Raw genomic sequence first — 15,259 nt, 5'->3', positions numbered from 1 at the left:
TACTATCTATGAACATCCTACTTGTAAAATAAAGCTGTTGAATGAACATTGTCGTAAAACACAGATCAGAGTGAATTAACCATTTGACAAAGAAAAAAAAATAAACAGCCACTACAAATGTTTTTGTCAAAACACAATGGAAAATGTAATTACAATTTTCTACATGACCACACTTTGACGTGAATTTTCTCTTAACCCTGTCCATTGTTGTGGTATGTTTGATAGTCATACATCCCGAGTGTTCCTGTTGCTGTGCAGAGAACTGTTGTAGCAGTAGCATATGGATTAGCTATATAGGATTATGAAGGTGTTATGAGAGCTGTCCTAGTATACCTAGCAGCCCAGATTACATTATACAGTCACTCCTCTCCATACTGTCATAAACCTACAGTAGCCTAGGCCTACTGTATCACTGGCATCACTTTCAGTCATCACACACACCATCATCCTATACCTCTGGGTGAACTGAAATAACCCAATTCAGTTGAATGCTTATCTAGTACAAAAAGACTCAACTCCGCAAATCCATTAAAAGCAACTAACTTTAATATATTCAATGCCAGATGCCAACTTCACATGTTACTTAGCAGTGCGTTAACAAACTCTATAGCCAGGCCAGTATTCAATTGACTGTAGGCCTTCTTCACACTGGGTGAATGTTTGTTACGTTATTACCTGTGTGGTTTACATTTTGTCTGATCCAAATCAAAGATCAGAACATCAGTTCACTTCTGTGTGTGTGATTTTTCATTTACTCATGTACCAGTATGTGAATATTGTTTTTGAATATTTACCAAATGTATGTGTGTGTTCTTGGGTGCTTTTCAGTAGTTTGACTTTGTTTGTTCTTGACCACATGAAACATCACCCTCCCCCTCAATAGTTGATGTATTGTCCATCATGGAGCAACAGGACACAACATTGTCTCAAAGATTATCTTTCCAAATTCTGTCAAGTTAAAAAAAACTATGGATTGTTAGATCTTGTCAGGTCTAGTCTGTGCGGAGCATGATAAAATAAGATGAATGATAAGATAAGATTCCCTATGTATTTTAGTGCTCATCCATTGTTGCAGTATAAATCAAGCCAAAAAGATCAGTGCCTGTGTCAAAGCCAACACAGAGCGCTAGCTAGCCAAACATCAGCCTGGTCACAGGCAAGACCATCATGAGGTCACATGACAAAGCAGCCTCACTCCCCTTCTCAAACCCATATATTGTTACATATTATCTTTCATCTAGCTGGACGTGGCTGCCTTCTCGTCGTCCGTCCCAGCTTCTGCCTCGTCACCTGCCTCCACCTGTATTGATAAAGAGACGGGACACGTTAGTGAGACACAACCAAATTCATTACCAAATGCATTGCGGGTACTGTAGTACATCATACAACTCTGACGGTCTGATCAGGAGGATGTATTGTTACAGAACGTTAAGATATAAATGTTTTGTGTAGGACAGGTACAGATGTAGGATCTTCATTTTATTACTCTTTTGTTGCTGAGAATTTTCCTGCACGGCAGGAAATGCAACCTTGTGGTGTATTTGAGTTTTAAAAAGGCTTCTAAAGTTTGTAATTTCCACTTTGAAATTTCAGACTTGATTTGCACTAACGAAAAATGTCCATTAATTATAATCTACATAATAATTCACATTTCCTTTTGCTGCAGGATTATTCTCCTGCTGTAGCAAACTGGCTCAAATTTAGATCCTAAATCTGTATGATTGGTCAGTCAGATCCAATAGGGGCATTTTTTTCATCTCTGTTTATTCTCCTTCTATCTGCATCATTTAGAGCGTTCCACATCCCTGAGCACACCCCTGACATGTTTCACAGAGCGTTATGGGTACTGTAGTTCACTACCTGTCCGAACTGCAGCAGTTTGAACACAGTGGTCTTGACATCCATCAGGGTCTCCTTTACCCCCTTCGCCAGGATGTAGCCCTCGCTGTCAGCTTCGGGGTTCTCCGGGTCCACGCCCTCCAGAGACGTGTGCAGGTACCGCAGGCTCACCAACACTGATATCTGTGGAGATGATGTTACATGGGTCAAGGTTCAACTCAAAGCAAAGGTTACAAAATGTATATCTAAAGCCACCTTATCACAAGGGTAGAGGTTGATGGTAACAAAATAACCAATGAAAACTACTGTTTGTGCATATGTATACCTGCACGGAGATGACCGACAGTATCCCGGGGCCGATGGTGTTCATGAGGCCCATGTAGTAGTCGACCAGCGCCTGTCTGCAGCCGCGGTTGTACAGGTTCAGCTCCTCACTCTGGTGCTCATAGTTGTAGTGGGCAGTGTTGTCAGTCAGGTGGTTCTGGAGACAGGGCCGAGGGGAGCCGGGGTTACAGCAGCTGAACGGGACTCCATCCATCAGGTAACGACCGTCCACGTTGCTACGCACACGACTGGAGAGGAGATTTGATTGAGCGTTTTCCTTGTACATTTTTACCTTACATAAATCACACTGCCTTTAATGATGGATGACACATCTATGAGATGGCACTTGGAGACATGGTGTATGGAAATCACATGTGAGTCATCATCACCTCAGATAAGTCAGACAACTATGGTTAGTGGGCTTCACCTCTCCTCTCCACCCCCCCTCTCTCTCTCACTCCTCCTCCCCCCTCTCTCCCCCTTCCATCCCTCTGTTCCCCCTCTCGCACTCCCTTTCCTCCTCCCACGTCCCCTCCTCCATCCCCCCCTCTCGCACTCTCCCTCACCTCCTCCCACATCCCCCCTCCACCCATCCCCCCTCTCTCTCACTCCCTCTCCTCCACCCCTTCTGTCCCCCCTCCACCTCCCCTTACTCCACCTCCCCTTACTCCCTCTCCTCCCCCCCTCTCTCCTCACTCCTTATCCTCCCCCTTCCATCCCTCTCCCCCCTCCATCCACCTTTCTCTCCCTCCATCCCACCCCTCCATTCCCCTCTCTCCCCCTTCATCCCCCTCTCTCCTCCTTCCATCCTCCTCCATCCCACCCCTCCATCCCCCTCTCTCCAACTCCATTCCCCTCTCTCCCCCTTCCATCCCACTCTCTCCCCCCTCCATTCCACCCCCCTCTCTCCCCCTCCTCCATCTCTCACTCTTTGACTTCTTTAGAGGTGAAGTCCAGGTATCTGTTGCTGATCCACTGCACCTCGAACCAGTCCCTGTAGTTGGTGTTGCCGCAGCAACGCAGTTCCATTTGCAGCCTGTCGATGGTCTCCTTCTGGAAACAGCGGCCCGGGACGTCCGTGTCCCGGTAGAACCGGATACCGTTCCTCAGGCCCACCTGGGATTGGACAGAGATGATGTCATAAAAAGACCAGGAAGTACTCATGGGAGCCAAGGCTTGTTCTCAATTAATCTTTCCTGGATTCCTCAGTTCTTATGTCCTTGCCTTCTTCTCAAAACGAATTGGAGAGGGGTGGGGGGACCGTGACCTTTTCCTCCAATACGGTTGTGGTGCAGGCGAGGAGATAGGATGCGAGGAATCACAGAAAGACTAACTGAGATAGGACCCGAATGTTGTCATTATGTTATTCGGCATTTACTGTCTCATCCTTCTTCATCCCATCCCAGAGGCCCTTACCTTGAGTGACTCCTCAAGGTGTCCCTGCAGGGCATAGCTGAGCACCACAGCAGACAGCAACCAGACACACACCATCCAGGCCAGGCCATACCAGGGCAGCAGGAAGGGCTTCCAGGGAGGGAATCGGGCAGAGTCCAGGGAGTCCTGACACACCCGCCCAGCAAACAGGTTGATCCCAATGGTTACCAAGCCCACCAGCATCAAGATGTTAGGCACCACGTGGATCTCTGTGTTGTCCATCACCTGGAGGGTCAAAGGTCAAACCTAGGGTCACCTTACTATACCAGTTATAACAAAGGCAATATACTAGTTATAACGCAGTAATAAACTACATCTAAACAATCTTTCTATGTTACATTACAGAGCTAAGCACCAGAAGATATGTTCTGCCATGTACCATTCCATGATGATGTTTCCATTTATGTACGTTCATCTAAGGCATTATGAGTCAGAGTCAGCACCCTACATAACTACTTCTAGTGCTCCACTATATCCACTTCAGTACTATGACACTGTAGGTAAAGTGCAATCAACTACATCATTTGTCTGTTTTTTCTGTTGTATTGGTGTTATTGAGTTCAGGAATGTTGTTGTTCTTTTTCAGTAACATTCATGTAACAACTTGTCAGATCCAGAAAATTAATGAGCGTTGAAGCTCGGCGTTTGTCACCAGCGGAGGCACCGAAAAACAATGTTTCCTTTTTGAAAAGCCCCAGATTGAAGCCACCCGTAGTCAATGGTTCATTGGAGATACACTGTACCGGTGCACCCTACATATCTGAGTGATAGGTTACGGCTTCCAAAATGTCACAAGTGTGAAGCTTCGACCAACCCCTCTCCCTCCCTCCCCCTCCCTTCATACATACAATCCATACACAGCATGAGTCATGAACACACCAATATGCCCCCCCTTACCCCCCCCCCCACACACACACACACAGCCACCCACCAATATGCCCCCCTTCCCCCCCACACACAGCCACACAACAATACGCCCCCCCCCCCCCCCCCCACACACACAGCCACACACCAATACGCCCCCCTTCCCCCCCACACACGGCCACACACCAATACACCCCCCTTCCCCACACACACAGCCACAGCCACACACCAATACACCCCCCTTCCCCACACAGCCACACACCAATACACCCCCCTTCCCCACACACACAGCCACAGCCACACACCAATACACCCCCCTTCCCCACACACACAGCCACAGCCACACATCAATACACCCCCCTTCCCCCCACAGCCACACACCAATACACCCCCCTTCCCCACACATACACACAAAGCTCGTCCGAATTCAAGCCAACTGCATAATGACAGCCGAGTGTGAATGAAGCTTTGATAGGTGAAGGTGTGTGAGACAGACGCCACACTAAGAGATAACACAGTGGAACCAGCCAGGATAGACCACAGAAACAGTAGTGACACAGACAGTTGTGTGTGTGGTGTGTGTGCCGAGTGCCAGAAACGTGTGTGTGTGTGTTATGTGTGAGCATGACACGTGTGTGTGCCGTGTGAAATACAACAGTTGTGTGTGTAATTTGCCATGTGTGAACAGGTGTGTGTGTGTTATAGTTTGTGTGTGTGTGTGTGTTATAGTTCCAGCCAGTACCTCTGCCCTGCGGAGCAGCTCGGTCTTGAGGTACACTCCCAGGGAGAAGGTGAAGGCCCCAGCCAGCACGGCCAGCCAGGACAGCAGCCACAGACCCTGGGCCAGACGCACACGCCTCTGCAGGGGGAACTGCAGCTTCAGCAGCACCATGGCTGGTGCTCACAACAACCAACACAGCACACAGAGAGAGAGAGAGCAAGAGGATAGAGATAAGGACAGAAGGAGGAGATGTTGAGATAATCAAGTAGAGAGAGATAGCAGTGAAGGATGAGGAAAGAATATTGGTAGGTTCAAAGAAGGAAAGTTCAGGGCAAAGAAATAAGGTGGACTACTGCAATTCATAGGAGTAGGTTATGCAAAGGTTGTTGTATTAGACAGACAGGTACGGCTTGGCCTTTCCAGGGTGCGTTGGTGAGTTATTATCAGGTTGATCTCCTGTAAGTTGTTCCTGTGGGCTGAGATAAGAAGGGAGACCTGTCTGATGTTGAAGGACAGGTTCAGGTTGGGACGATAATCCAAATCTTTCACGTAGAAAGGAAAATATTAGGAATCTCCATAGTAATCCAATTGAAGTTGTGAGACAAAAACTGAAGGCCAAGAAAATAATGAATCTAATAGATATTTGATAATCCACGTCCTTTTTTGACAGCAAAACTATAATCCTTCAAATCATCAGGTTATGGTTGCACCACGACAGTGACTCTTCGATTCACACAATAACTGACGATGACAACCCCAGTTTGTTTTGGATGGAACCCCTCTGGTGTGGTCTGTGGGTGGTCAAGGTGCATCCTTAAATTCCTGCTGGGGCCATGGTGGAGGACACGAACTGGCCAATGTCGATTGTACAGTATGGATATGGTAATCCCCCATCATAGTCCTTGGGATCCTATTAGGAGAGGAGCACCAATAGGAAAGCAGGCCAGTGTCTGATCAGCAAACCTGTTCTGGGCCTACAGGTTGGATTTGACGGTTAGACTCACAGGGAGTTGAGACAGAGGATTGGGAGGGGGGCAGGGCAGGGCTATATTTTATACAGGTAGATAGAGAGAGATGGATAAACGCTTACAGGCCGAGGGACTGGGGGAGAGCGATATACATACACTGAACAAAATTATAAACACAACATGTAAAGTGTTTCATGAGCTGAAGAAAAAAAATCCCTGAAATGTTCCATATGCACAAAAGGCTTATTTCTCTCAAATGTTGTGCTGAGGAGTATTTATGTCTATAATAAAGCCCTTTTCTAGGAAAAAACTAATTCTGATTGGCTGGGCCTGGCTCCCCAGTGGGTGTGGCTGCACCTCTGCCCAGTCATGTGAATGCTATAGATTAGGGCCTAATGAATTTCTTTAAATTGACTAATTTCCTTATAGGACCTGTAATTTAGTAAACTCTTTGAAATTGTTGCATGTTGCGTTTATATTTTTGTTCATTGTAGGTTAGAATAGGAGAGAGAGTGATGGCTTAACACCGGAAGTGGGTAATGTTCAGTAAAGACAAATCAAGAAACCTTGTCAGACATCATAGAATCAGTCCTTTTATTGATCTACAACATGAAATGTATTTGGGGAGGATGACAGCAACTTTATTCAGTTTTAGCTAAGAGAGTTTATTAGGATGTACAGCATAGCATTCATAAGTAGGGCCCTGTGTTTTGGACAATCATGTCACATGACCTGGATTTGAACCTTTATTTAAAGCTTTTTCATCAAACTGTCCCCTTTTCTTTGTGTGTCAGATGGTCCAGCAGCATCCTCAGACAATTACTTTCATTGTTGGTGTAATTAATATCTCTGGATAAGGCTTAAAATAAAGGTTCAAATCTAGGTCATGTGACATGATAGCCCAAAACACAGTGGGTAGCAGCTGGATTGATGTTTTTCAGATATGAAGGTTACTTCATTGGCTTACTGGAGTTTACAAAATAGCAGTCATTGTTATAAAATAGAAAATTCTACTCACTGTCTAGACACGAACCAAAAACTCTTTCGATTCTGCATCACTTCATAAGGGAAAGAAGGAACTGTACCACATTGTAAACTTTAATCAATAATTATATTCTGTGAGTATGCAAATGAATTGTTTAAGTCTAATACTTTCTTTACCACTGCACAACAAGACATTTGGGAAGGAAGAATGTAATACTTACAATGCTATCACTCAAATGTATAGTGACATTTAGTGAGTCAAATAAATGCAGAACTACAGGCCTGAAACCATCACAAAGAAACCGTCACAATTTGAACAATCCTAGCCTATGCAAGATTAGATTACAATTACAGAAGTTCACAGGTTCCTTTCACTCCGCCCCCCTCTCGTCAGTTCCTCCTCCTCCCCGTTGGCCTTGTGCCCCCTCCCCCCACCTCCACTCCCATCCTCTGGGTGAGTCAGCTGGTGCAGGAAGTCATCTAAAACCCTCTGGGCCGTCAGATAGGACACATCAACAACAGCACCCTGCTTACTCTCAGCTGCTCTCCCTGCCTCTGCCACACACTCCTTGACAGCAGGCACACGGTAACCCTCCCCCCCTGTACCCAACTCCACCAGAGGGTAGGGGTTGGGAGGGGTGTCAGTGTGAGGTTGGTAGTTGGAAGGCCGGGGCTGTCTTGCTGCTTGGCTGGCAGCTAGCTTCTTATATACAGCCACACTGATGTCAGCGATTGAGAAAGGGGGACTCATCGAGCCAGAATCCTCATTTCCTGTCTGACCTATCACCCCAAACCCCTCCTCCTGCTTCCAGGGCATAAAAGCAGTGACCCTTTGTGGACCCGCCTCAAACTCCCTCAGTCCTATGCTTGACCAATCAGACGGCTTCTGCTCCAGTTTTGGAGCCTGTGATTCGATGTCTCCCGTAGATTGGCCGGTTTTCAAGGCGTTCTTCAGGAACTGCTTGACAGCGTCTCCAGAGTCAAAGTGCTTCTCTAGGAGCTCCTTGATCAGACAGGGAACCTGGAGGACAGCACAGACATCCTCTCAGTTTATACAATTACAACAGACACAGAGAAACCAGTAGAGGAGTTACAAGAAATGATCATGTAGGTAGCAATGAGCTGAACACGAGTTTAGGAGATTATGGATACAGTGTTTTAATGTGAGGCCACTATCAACTTTACAAAGAAAGTGTGGGTTTTGCACAGTAGATGGTGCTGTGCTCACATTGATGTTCTCCAGAGAGACAATGGTGGCGTTGGCCTGCTCCAGCTCTGTGCTGAGATGGGCTATACGCTGCACCATATACTTCCTCTCAGAGCTAAGGCTCTCAGTCTGCAGGGATAGAACAGAGTACATGTTCACTACAGATGGTATAACAGTAGTACTAATTGTGCTCTAAGTCTTCAACAACTGAACATAGGACATCAGTCAACACAACACTGTTTGTTGTAGAGGTGACAGAGCGGGAGAAGGATATTCAGAACAGTGTATGTTTCTATGTCTCTCTCTCTCATGGACTTGGGAGAGGCAAAGGTCAAAAGCCATGCGCCCTCTGAAACACAACCCAGCCAAGCCACAATGCCCACTTAACCCAGAAGCCAGCCGCACCAATGTGTCGTAGAAAACATGTCAGCGCGCACTGCCCCCAGCCAGCCACAGGAGTTGCTAGTGCCATGTCAGCGCGCACTGCCCCCAGCCAGCCACAGGAGTTGCTAGTGCCATGTCAGCGCGCACTGCCCCCAGCCAGCCACAGGAGTTGCTAGTGCCATGTCAGCTCGCACTGCCCCCAGCCAGCCACAGGAGTTGCTAGTGCATGATGGGACAAGGATATCCAGCCAAACCCTCCCCTTGTGCGGGTCTCCCGGTCGCAGCCGTCTGCTACAGAGCCTGGACTCAAAACCAGAATCTCTAGTGGCACAGCTAGCACTGCGATGCAGTGTCTTGCACCACTCGGGAGGCCACTCTCTCGCTCTCTTTTGACTCTCCATCTTTCATGTTTGACCTGATTCTTACCGCTGAGTGCAGTTTCTCCCCCAGAAGGCTGTTGGTGTGCTGGGTACCTGTGTGTGTGTCCTGGAGCCTGCAGCAGAGAGAGACATCATCATAAGCAGGGGTCTGGCTATGAATTCTGGGCCTATTTTGTATGCCCGTCCTCCTATAGCTCCTCCAATGCCAGCCTCCACTGCCGTCATCATATTATCATGAGCCCTGACCTCTTGAACTTCTCCTTCATGTGGCTAAGCTCCTCCCTGGCCCTGGCTAGCTCCGCCTCCAGGCTCTCGATGCAGACCACTGTTTGCATCAGGTTCTGGTGCAGCTCAGCATTCTCCTCCTGCAGTGTCCTATTTACACACAGGAGGATCATGGGAGATGTAGTTTTATTTTTTAAATGCAGTCACATTTCCTGAGGAGGCCATTTTAGCACATTAGATGCAGCTCATGTCAGCTTCTAGAGATTTCACATAGCCGAGGCAATCCAGACTGAACACTGTGCGTTGTACCATTGTTACACACATTTTTCAAACAGTTTATCTGAACATGTTCTTCATCCATCTTTACTGATGGAGGTGATGAGAGAGCTCTGGAAGCCATTAGTGCAATCCATATCCAGTGACATTTCACAATCAAAAGCATGCTCTTTAGAGTGCATCGATAAACAGAGAGGAGAGGAGGAGAAGAAGGAAAAAAATCACACTCACTGGAGTTCGCCTATGTCATCCGTCAAGGCCTGTGGAGAGAGACAGCAAAAGAGAAGATTAAAGATAACTCATTGATTTTCTAATTTAATAACTTTTAATACAGTTCTATTAGTTGTATTAGTAATGTTATTATCAACTTTTTTTTTCTTTGACTATTATTTGACTCATTACTATACACATCATTCACTTTGGATATTGTTACTATAAGCTTTGACAATGTACAGTGCAGTTTCTTCACTTGCTAATAAAGTTTCATAAACTGAATTGAATGTTTTTTGGACCGAGATGAAAATGACAGAGAGAATAATAGGAACATAACAGGGCAAAAGGGATTGTTTATTGAACTTGAGTTCATACGCTCCAAGAAAAGCTATGGATTGTGTGTCAGATATGGATCAGTGACGTTAATAGAGCCAGAGCCACAGCAGGGTTACTCTGGCCCTCTCTGTGCTAGTTGGCCCTCCCTGTGCTAGCTGGTCCTCTCTGTGCTAGTTGGCCCTCCCTGTGCTAGCTGGTCCTCTCTGTGTTAGCTGGTCCTCTCTGTGCTAGTTGGCCCTCCCTGTGCCAACTGGCCCTCCCTGTGCCAACTGGCCCTCTCTGTGCTAAATGAACCTCTCTGTGCTAGCTGTCCCTTTCTGCACTAGCTGGTCCTCTCTGTACTAGCTGGTCCTCTCTGTGCTAGCTGGCCCTTTCGCATTGGGTAGCGTGTTATTCCAAATGCAACACAAGGCCTATAAAGGTTACTTTATGTGGACAAGCGTCACAGACAGAGGATGACGCTTGAGTTCTCCTTATATAACTGCTACTTTGTGGTTTAGGACACTAACTGACACTCCCTGTGTGGTTTGAATCACTTTGAGAATTTGTTTTATTTGATTTATTTTACCTTTATTTAACTAGGCAAGTCAGTTAAGAACAAATTCTTATTTTCAATGACAGCCTAGGAACAGTGGGTTAACCGCCTGTTCAGGGGCAGAAAGACAGATTTGTACCTTGTCAGGTCGGGGATTTGAACTTGCAATCCTTCCGGTTACTAGCCCAGCGCTCTAACCACTAGGCTACCCTGCCGCCCCATTAAAGAATTAAAGAACATTGGGACAAATCCTACTTGGGTATCACAACGACATCAATGCATGATTTACCTAACTCTACAGTTAGGACCTACTATCTATAGTATGATTTACCTAACTCCACAGTTAGGACCTACTATCTATAGTATGATTTACCTAACTCCACAGTTAGGACCTACTATCTATAGTATGTATTTAGACTCTGACTCCATCGGCATACAGATGTAGGATCTTAATTTGATCACTCTTTTGTTGCTGAGAATTTTCCTGCAGAGCAGGAAATACAAACGTGTGGTGTATTTAAGTTTTTAAAAGGCTTCTAAAGTTAGACATTTTCACTTTGAAATGTCAGACTTGATTTGCCCTAACGAAAAATGTATCAACCCCTACAAAAATGTCCATTAATTGTAATCTACATAAGACATTTCCATTTACTGCAGGATTATTTTCCTCCTGTAGTAAACTTGCACAAATGAAGATCCTACATCTGTAGTTGACATCCGTTATTTTTCACCCTATATGAAGTAGGACACCAGCGGTAGGTTGACTGGCTGTGGCGGTCGTTCTGCTCGGAGTTAGGGCTGGCCGTGTCTTGTTCTCTGTTCCGGGACGAGTCCGACTTGCTGGAGGGAGACTCCGACTCTGGCCCTTGTACTGGAGGAGGGGAATGTGTGTGGATCAGGGCGTGATGGGGTAGCTGGGGCTGCTGGGTGTGTGGAGATGAAGGTGGGCTATGGCTGGGCCTGTGGCTCTGATCAAGGTGTTTGTAGCTCCGGTGTTTGTGATGGCTGGGCTCAGGGCTGGAGCTGACAGTGCCATCTGTAAGAAGCGGGCCATACCGCCCATGCCTATTACCGACAGGACCCTGGAAGTCAGGCAGGGAAGCTGGTTCGTCTTCATAGCCAGCTGGTGGGTGGGGCGGGTAGGGTTGGCTGGAGAGGAGGGTTGGGGGGCTGCCTAGACGAGGAGTGTGATTCTTGCTTTCATACCCAAACTTTGCAGGGAGAGATATTTTCCGTGACCGTGCGTCAGAGGCATTCCTCAGTTTCCTAGGCAGAGCCTGCGGTTTAGTAGCCGGCTCCCTCTCTTCCCCCTGCCCATCTCCCTGCTTTTTCGAGGGAAGCTGGGGCTGACTTTTCGGTTGAGATTTGGGGGAGGCTGGGGCTTTGGCTGGACCCGGTCCTACGGTCTCGACAGGGACCCCCAGAGTATTGAGTCGGGCGGGGCTGATGACCTGTTTAGTGATCTCATCCAGGAAGGCAGAGAACTGTATCTTCCCCTTTACCATGCTCTGCCTGGCTGCATCCTTCAGAGCATCCACATCCTGCTTCCCCTTGGGCCCTGTCGCTTTGCCTGCCACCCGGGGGGACAGCACCTCCATGGACTTGGCCTTGCGGATGTCCCGTGGCGCCTCCTTGTTTTTCAGGATGCCTTTACTGGGGAGCTGGATAAAAGACACCGCCCTCTTCGGCCCAGCCAAGACCTCTTCACTGAAGGCCAGGCTCCGGCCCAGGCTGGCTGTCTTGTAGAGGGATCCGTGCTTCAGGTGTGGGGGTGTCCGTACTTTCCCTTTGTCAGTTCCTGTGTTCTGCAGCAGCCCCTCTTCACTGCGGCTGTGGCCTCGATTTAGCTCGGAGTAGCTGGGCTCTCGTCCTCCCCTCTCCTGGGCCCGAGGATGGGTCCCAGGACTGCCTCCTCCGTGAATTCGACCCTGTTTGACAGTGGCATACACCTGCAGCTCGCTGTCGTCCTCACGGAACTGTCGTCCTCCCGCAATGTTGGAGCAGGACATGGTATGCTGCGGCCGGCTGACGTGCTTCATGGAGAACTTGTCGTCAATGCCAGCCTCAGAGGACCATTCGGTGGAAGAGTCGGAGGGGGAAGATGAGAGGGAGGAGGAAGATGCTCTGGAGAGTGTGACGGTGGTGTGGTGGTCCGACATCTCGTCATCGTGATGAAGGTGCTGAGGATGGTGATGGTGGCGTCTAAGGGGTTGCTCCTGGTCATCTTGGAGATGGTTACCATGGGTATGGTGGTGACCGTGGCTTTCACTGCTGTGTCTATCATTGTCCCGTAACCTGCTGTAGCTGATATTGAGAGATTAAGTAGTAATGATGTATTCATTCAATAACCACACTCAATTATAGTCTTCATCAAATGTGCATTCTGTTCATAACTGTTTAAAAAAGGAAACTTTAATAAAAGAGAAACTCAATAGTGATCCTACCTGTGTGTCTCCCTTTCTTGATCCCGGTGCTGGTGGTAATGATCGGGGTTGTGATGGCAGTGCTTCCCTGGTTTCATCCCACCTGGAGAAGGACTATGAACAGGAGTGAAAAACTTCTCCATCATTTGTCTCTTCCCTGCAGGGAGGTCGTCGATGCCCTCCTGATGTCTCTCCTGTAAAACATAGTGTTGATCAGCTTCTGCTCTCTGTCTGGGGCTGCGGTCCCTGTCCCTGTGCCCGTCTGATGGTAACCTCTTGGGTCTAACTGCTCCCTGTCTGTCAGCCTCAGAGATCATAGCTCCAGAAGATGAACAACCATCACTCTGTCAGCTGGTTACCGGTATTACTTATGTTCTGTATGAATGAGCAATTAATACGAAATCCTTCAAGATATGTGCACCACAAATGCCTACATTTCCAAAATGGGTCTAATTTAAAAGAAAATCTGAAATGTTTCCAAATATCTAACCCAACGCTGTTTCTGCTGAAAGGGGAAAGTAATTATCTCAATGAAGTATCCAGCTGTTAAGTTATTCTGGACAGTTTATCAGCCTCTCATCTTGGTGCTATCCATCTGTCTCCCTCACCCTCCAACTCTAGAATAGCTGCGTGACAGTGGAAGAAATATGCCACATCCCTGACCCAACATCAGTCAAACCACATCGAATCCTGATGTAGTGGTGTTTCATCGAACCAATTGAAAGCGCGAGACAGACAATTGTCCTTGTGAATGCAGAACCGGATCGAACCGTCACAGCTGGAACAAGAACATTAGTGCAGTTAATTTAGCCTATTGCTCTGGATTATTGATATAAATGTGGGGTTACAATTGGCCTCTAGCGGCGCACTTACAGGCCTATTATCATTGATGATTATGGATTATATGTAGGCCTTGTCCCCCAGTTTCACTACAGTCAGTCTGAGAGTACGGTAGGGCTTGTCAAACATGAAACACATGCAAACCTAGGGTCCATTTTGTAGCCTGCCATCTGGTTGAATGTGGGCCCAGACTTGTACTCCCAACTCCAGCTGTCTAATAGAAGTGAATTCACATGTAATTCTGTTGAGGCCGACACTATACCGTGACAATAGGCTACTGTAAATAGAGGGATGTAAATCAACTTTTTGTTTGCCAATGTTTGGCCCTACAGACCATTATGTTTACAAAATGGCCCCCCAAATGACTTTGACACCCTTGATGTCAGACCTATCAATTTAAAACTCACGCATCATCAATGACCATTCAATGCAAATTTGCGGTAAGAATTGTTTGTTTGTGTGACTCACACCCATGCCTAACAGGGACTAGTCATTATCTATATGCAAATAAGGTGGAAACTGAAACAGCTTATTTACCACATTTGTTAACTAAACAAAGCCTAAACAAAAGCTTTAAGAAGTCTAAAATATATCCTGTTTAAACCCCCACCAGACAAGACAGGGTTACATTGAATATTTTCAGTTTATGATGAGATGCTTAAACTACCAACATCCAGAGGACAGAACTACACTCCCTACTCTCCCCGATCAATAGATTAGTTGCCTAAGAGAGCAGATAGTGTTTTTCGCCTGGAGCGACTGATAGATTGTGTCATTAAAAATGTACATGTTCAGACACAACCCAGTCTGTTGTATTGTGTGTGTGTGTGTGTGTGTGTGTGTGTGTGTGTGTGTGTGTGTGTGTGTGTGTGTGTGTGTGTGTGTGTGCGTGCGTGCGTGCGTGCGTGCGTGCGTGCGTGCGTGCATGCATGCTTTTTGTATTTGGGTGTACTAGATTGTGTAATGTATGTCTTGTTCGACATGTGCTATTATGGGCTAGGCTGTTGTTCTTTTCTATGTAGGCTACACTCTTAGAAAAAAAGGTTCCCAAAAGGATTCGTTGGCTGTCCTCTTAGGAGAAGAGAAGCCTTTTTGGTTCCAGGTGGAACTCTTTTTGGTTCCATGTACAGTGCCTTCAGAAAGTATTCATACCCCTTGACTTACTCCACATATTGTTGTGTTACAGCCTGAATTCAAAATGGATGAAATTGATTTTTCAATACCCCATAATGATAAAGTGAACACTTTTTTTAGAAATGTTTTCAAATGTATTGAAAATTAAATACAGAAATACAGTTACATAATT

At 46.7% G+C, this 15,259-nt stretch overlaps 2 protein-coding genes across 2 annotated transcripts; both read right to left on the bottom strand.

Annotated features, from left to right (window-relative positions):
- Positions 1-524: 524 nt before the first annotated feature.
- LOC139366049 (RDS/peripherin-like protein xRDS35) lies at positions 525-5,392 on the bottom strand. The gene is made up of 6 exons (XM_071103134.1): positions 5,204-5,392; positions 3,580-3,822; positions 3,092-3,279; positions 2,165-2,411; positions 1,861-2,022; positions 525-1,300 (listed from the first exon to the last, which is right to left on the bottom strand). Exons 1-6 carry the CDS (start codon positions 5,351-5,353, stop codon positions 1,238-1,240), a joined length of 1,053 nt encoding a protein of 350 aa, XP_070959235.1. The 5' UTR covers positions 5,354-5,392; the 3' UTR covers positions 525-1,237.
- Positions 5,393-6,732: 1,340 nt separating this feature from the next.
- On the bottom strand, positions 6,733-13,513 carry LOC139366466 (uncharacterized). The gene is made up of 7 exons (XM_071103969.1): positions 13,135-13,513; positions 11,422-12,994; positions 9,838-9,866; positions 9,352-9,480; positions 9,152-9,218; positions 8,363-8,470; positions 6,733-8,155 (listed from the first exon to the last, which is right to left on the bottom strand). The coding sequence occupies exons 1-7, from the start codon at positions 13,428-13,430 to the stop codon at positions 7,493-7,495; spliced, it is 2,865 nt and encodes a 954-aa protein (XP_070960070.1). The 5' UTR covers positions 13,431-13,513; the 3' UTR covers positions 6,733-7,492.
- Between the last annotated feature and the right edge of the window lie 1,746 nt (positions 13,514-15,259).

The sequence above is a fragment of the Oncorhynchus clarkii genome, chromosome 14 (genome assembly GCF_045791955.1).
Source record: "Oncorhynchus clarkii lewisi isolate Uvic-CL-2024 chromosome 14, UVic_Ocla_1.0, whole genome shotgun sequence".
Classification (NCBI taxonomy): Eukaryota; Metazoa; Chordata; class Actinopteri; order Salmoniformes; family Salmonidae; genus Oncorhynchus; species Oncorhynchus clarkii.
This window is presented reverse-complemented; position numbering and strand designations above follow the sequence as displayed.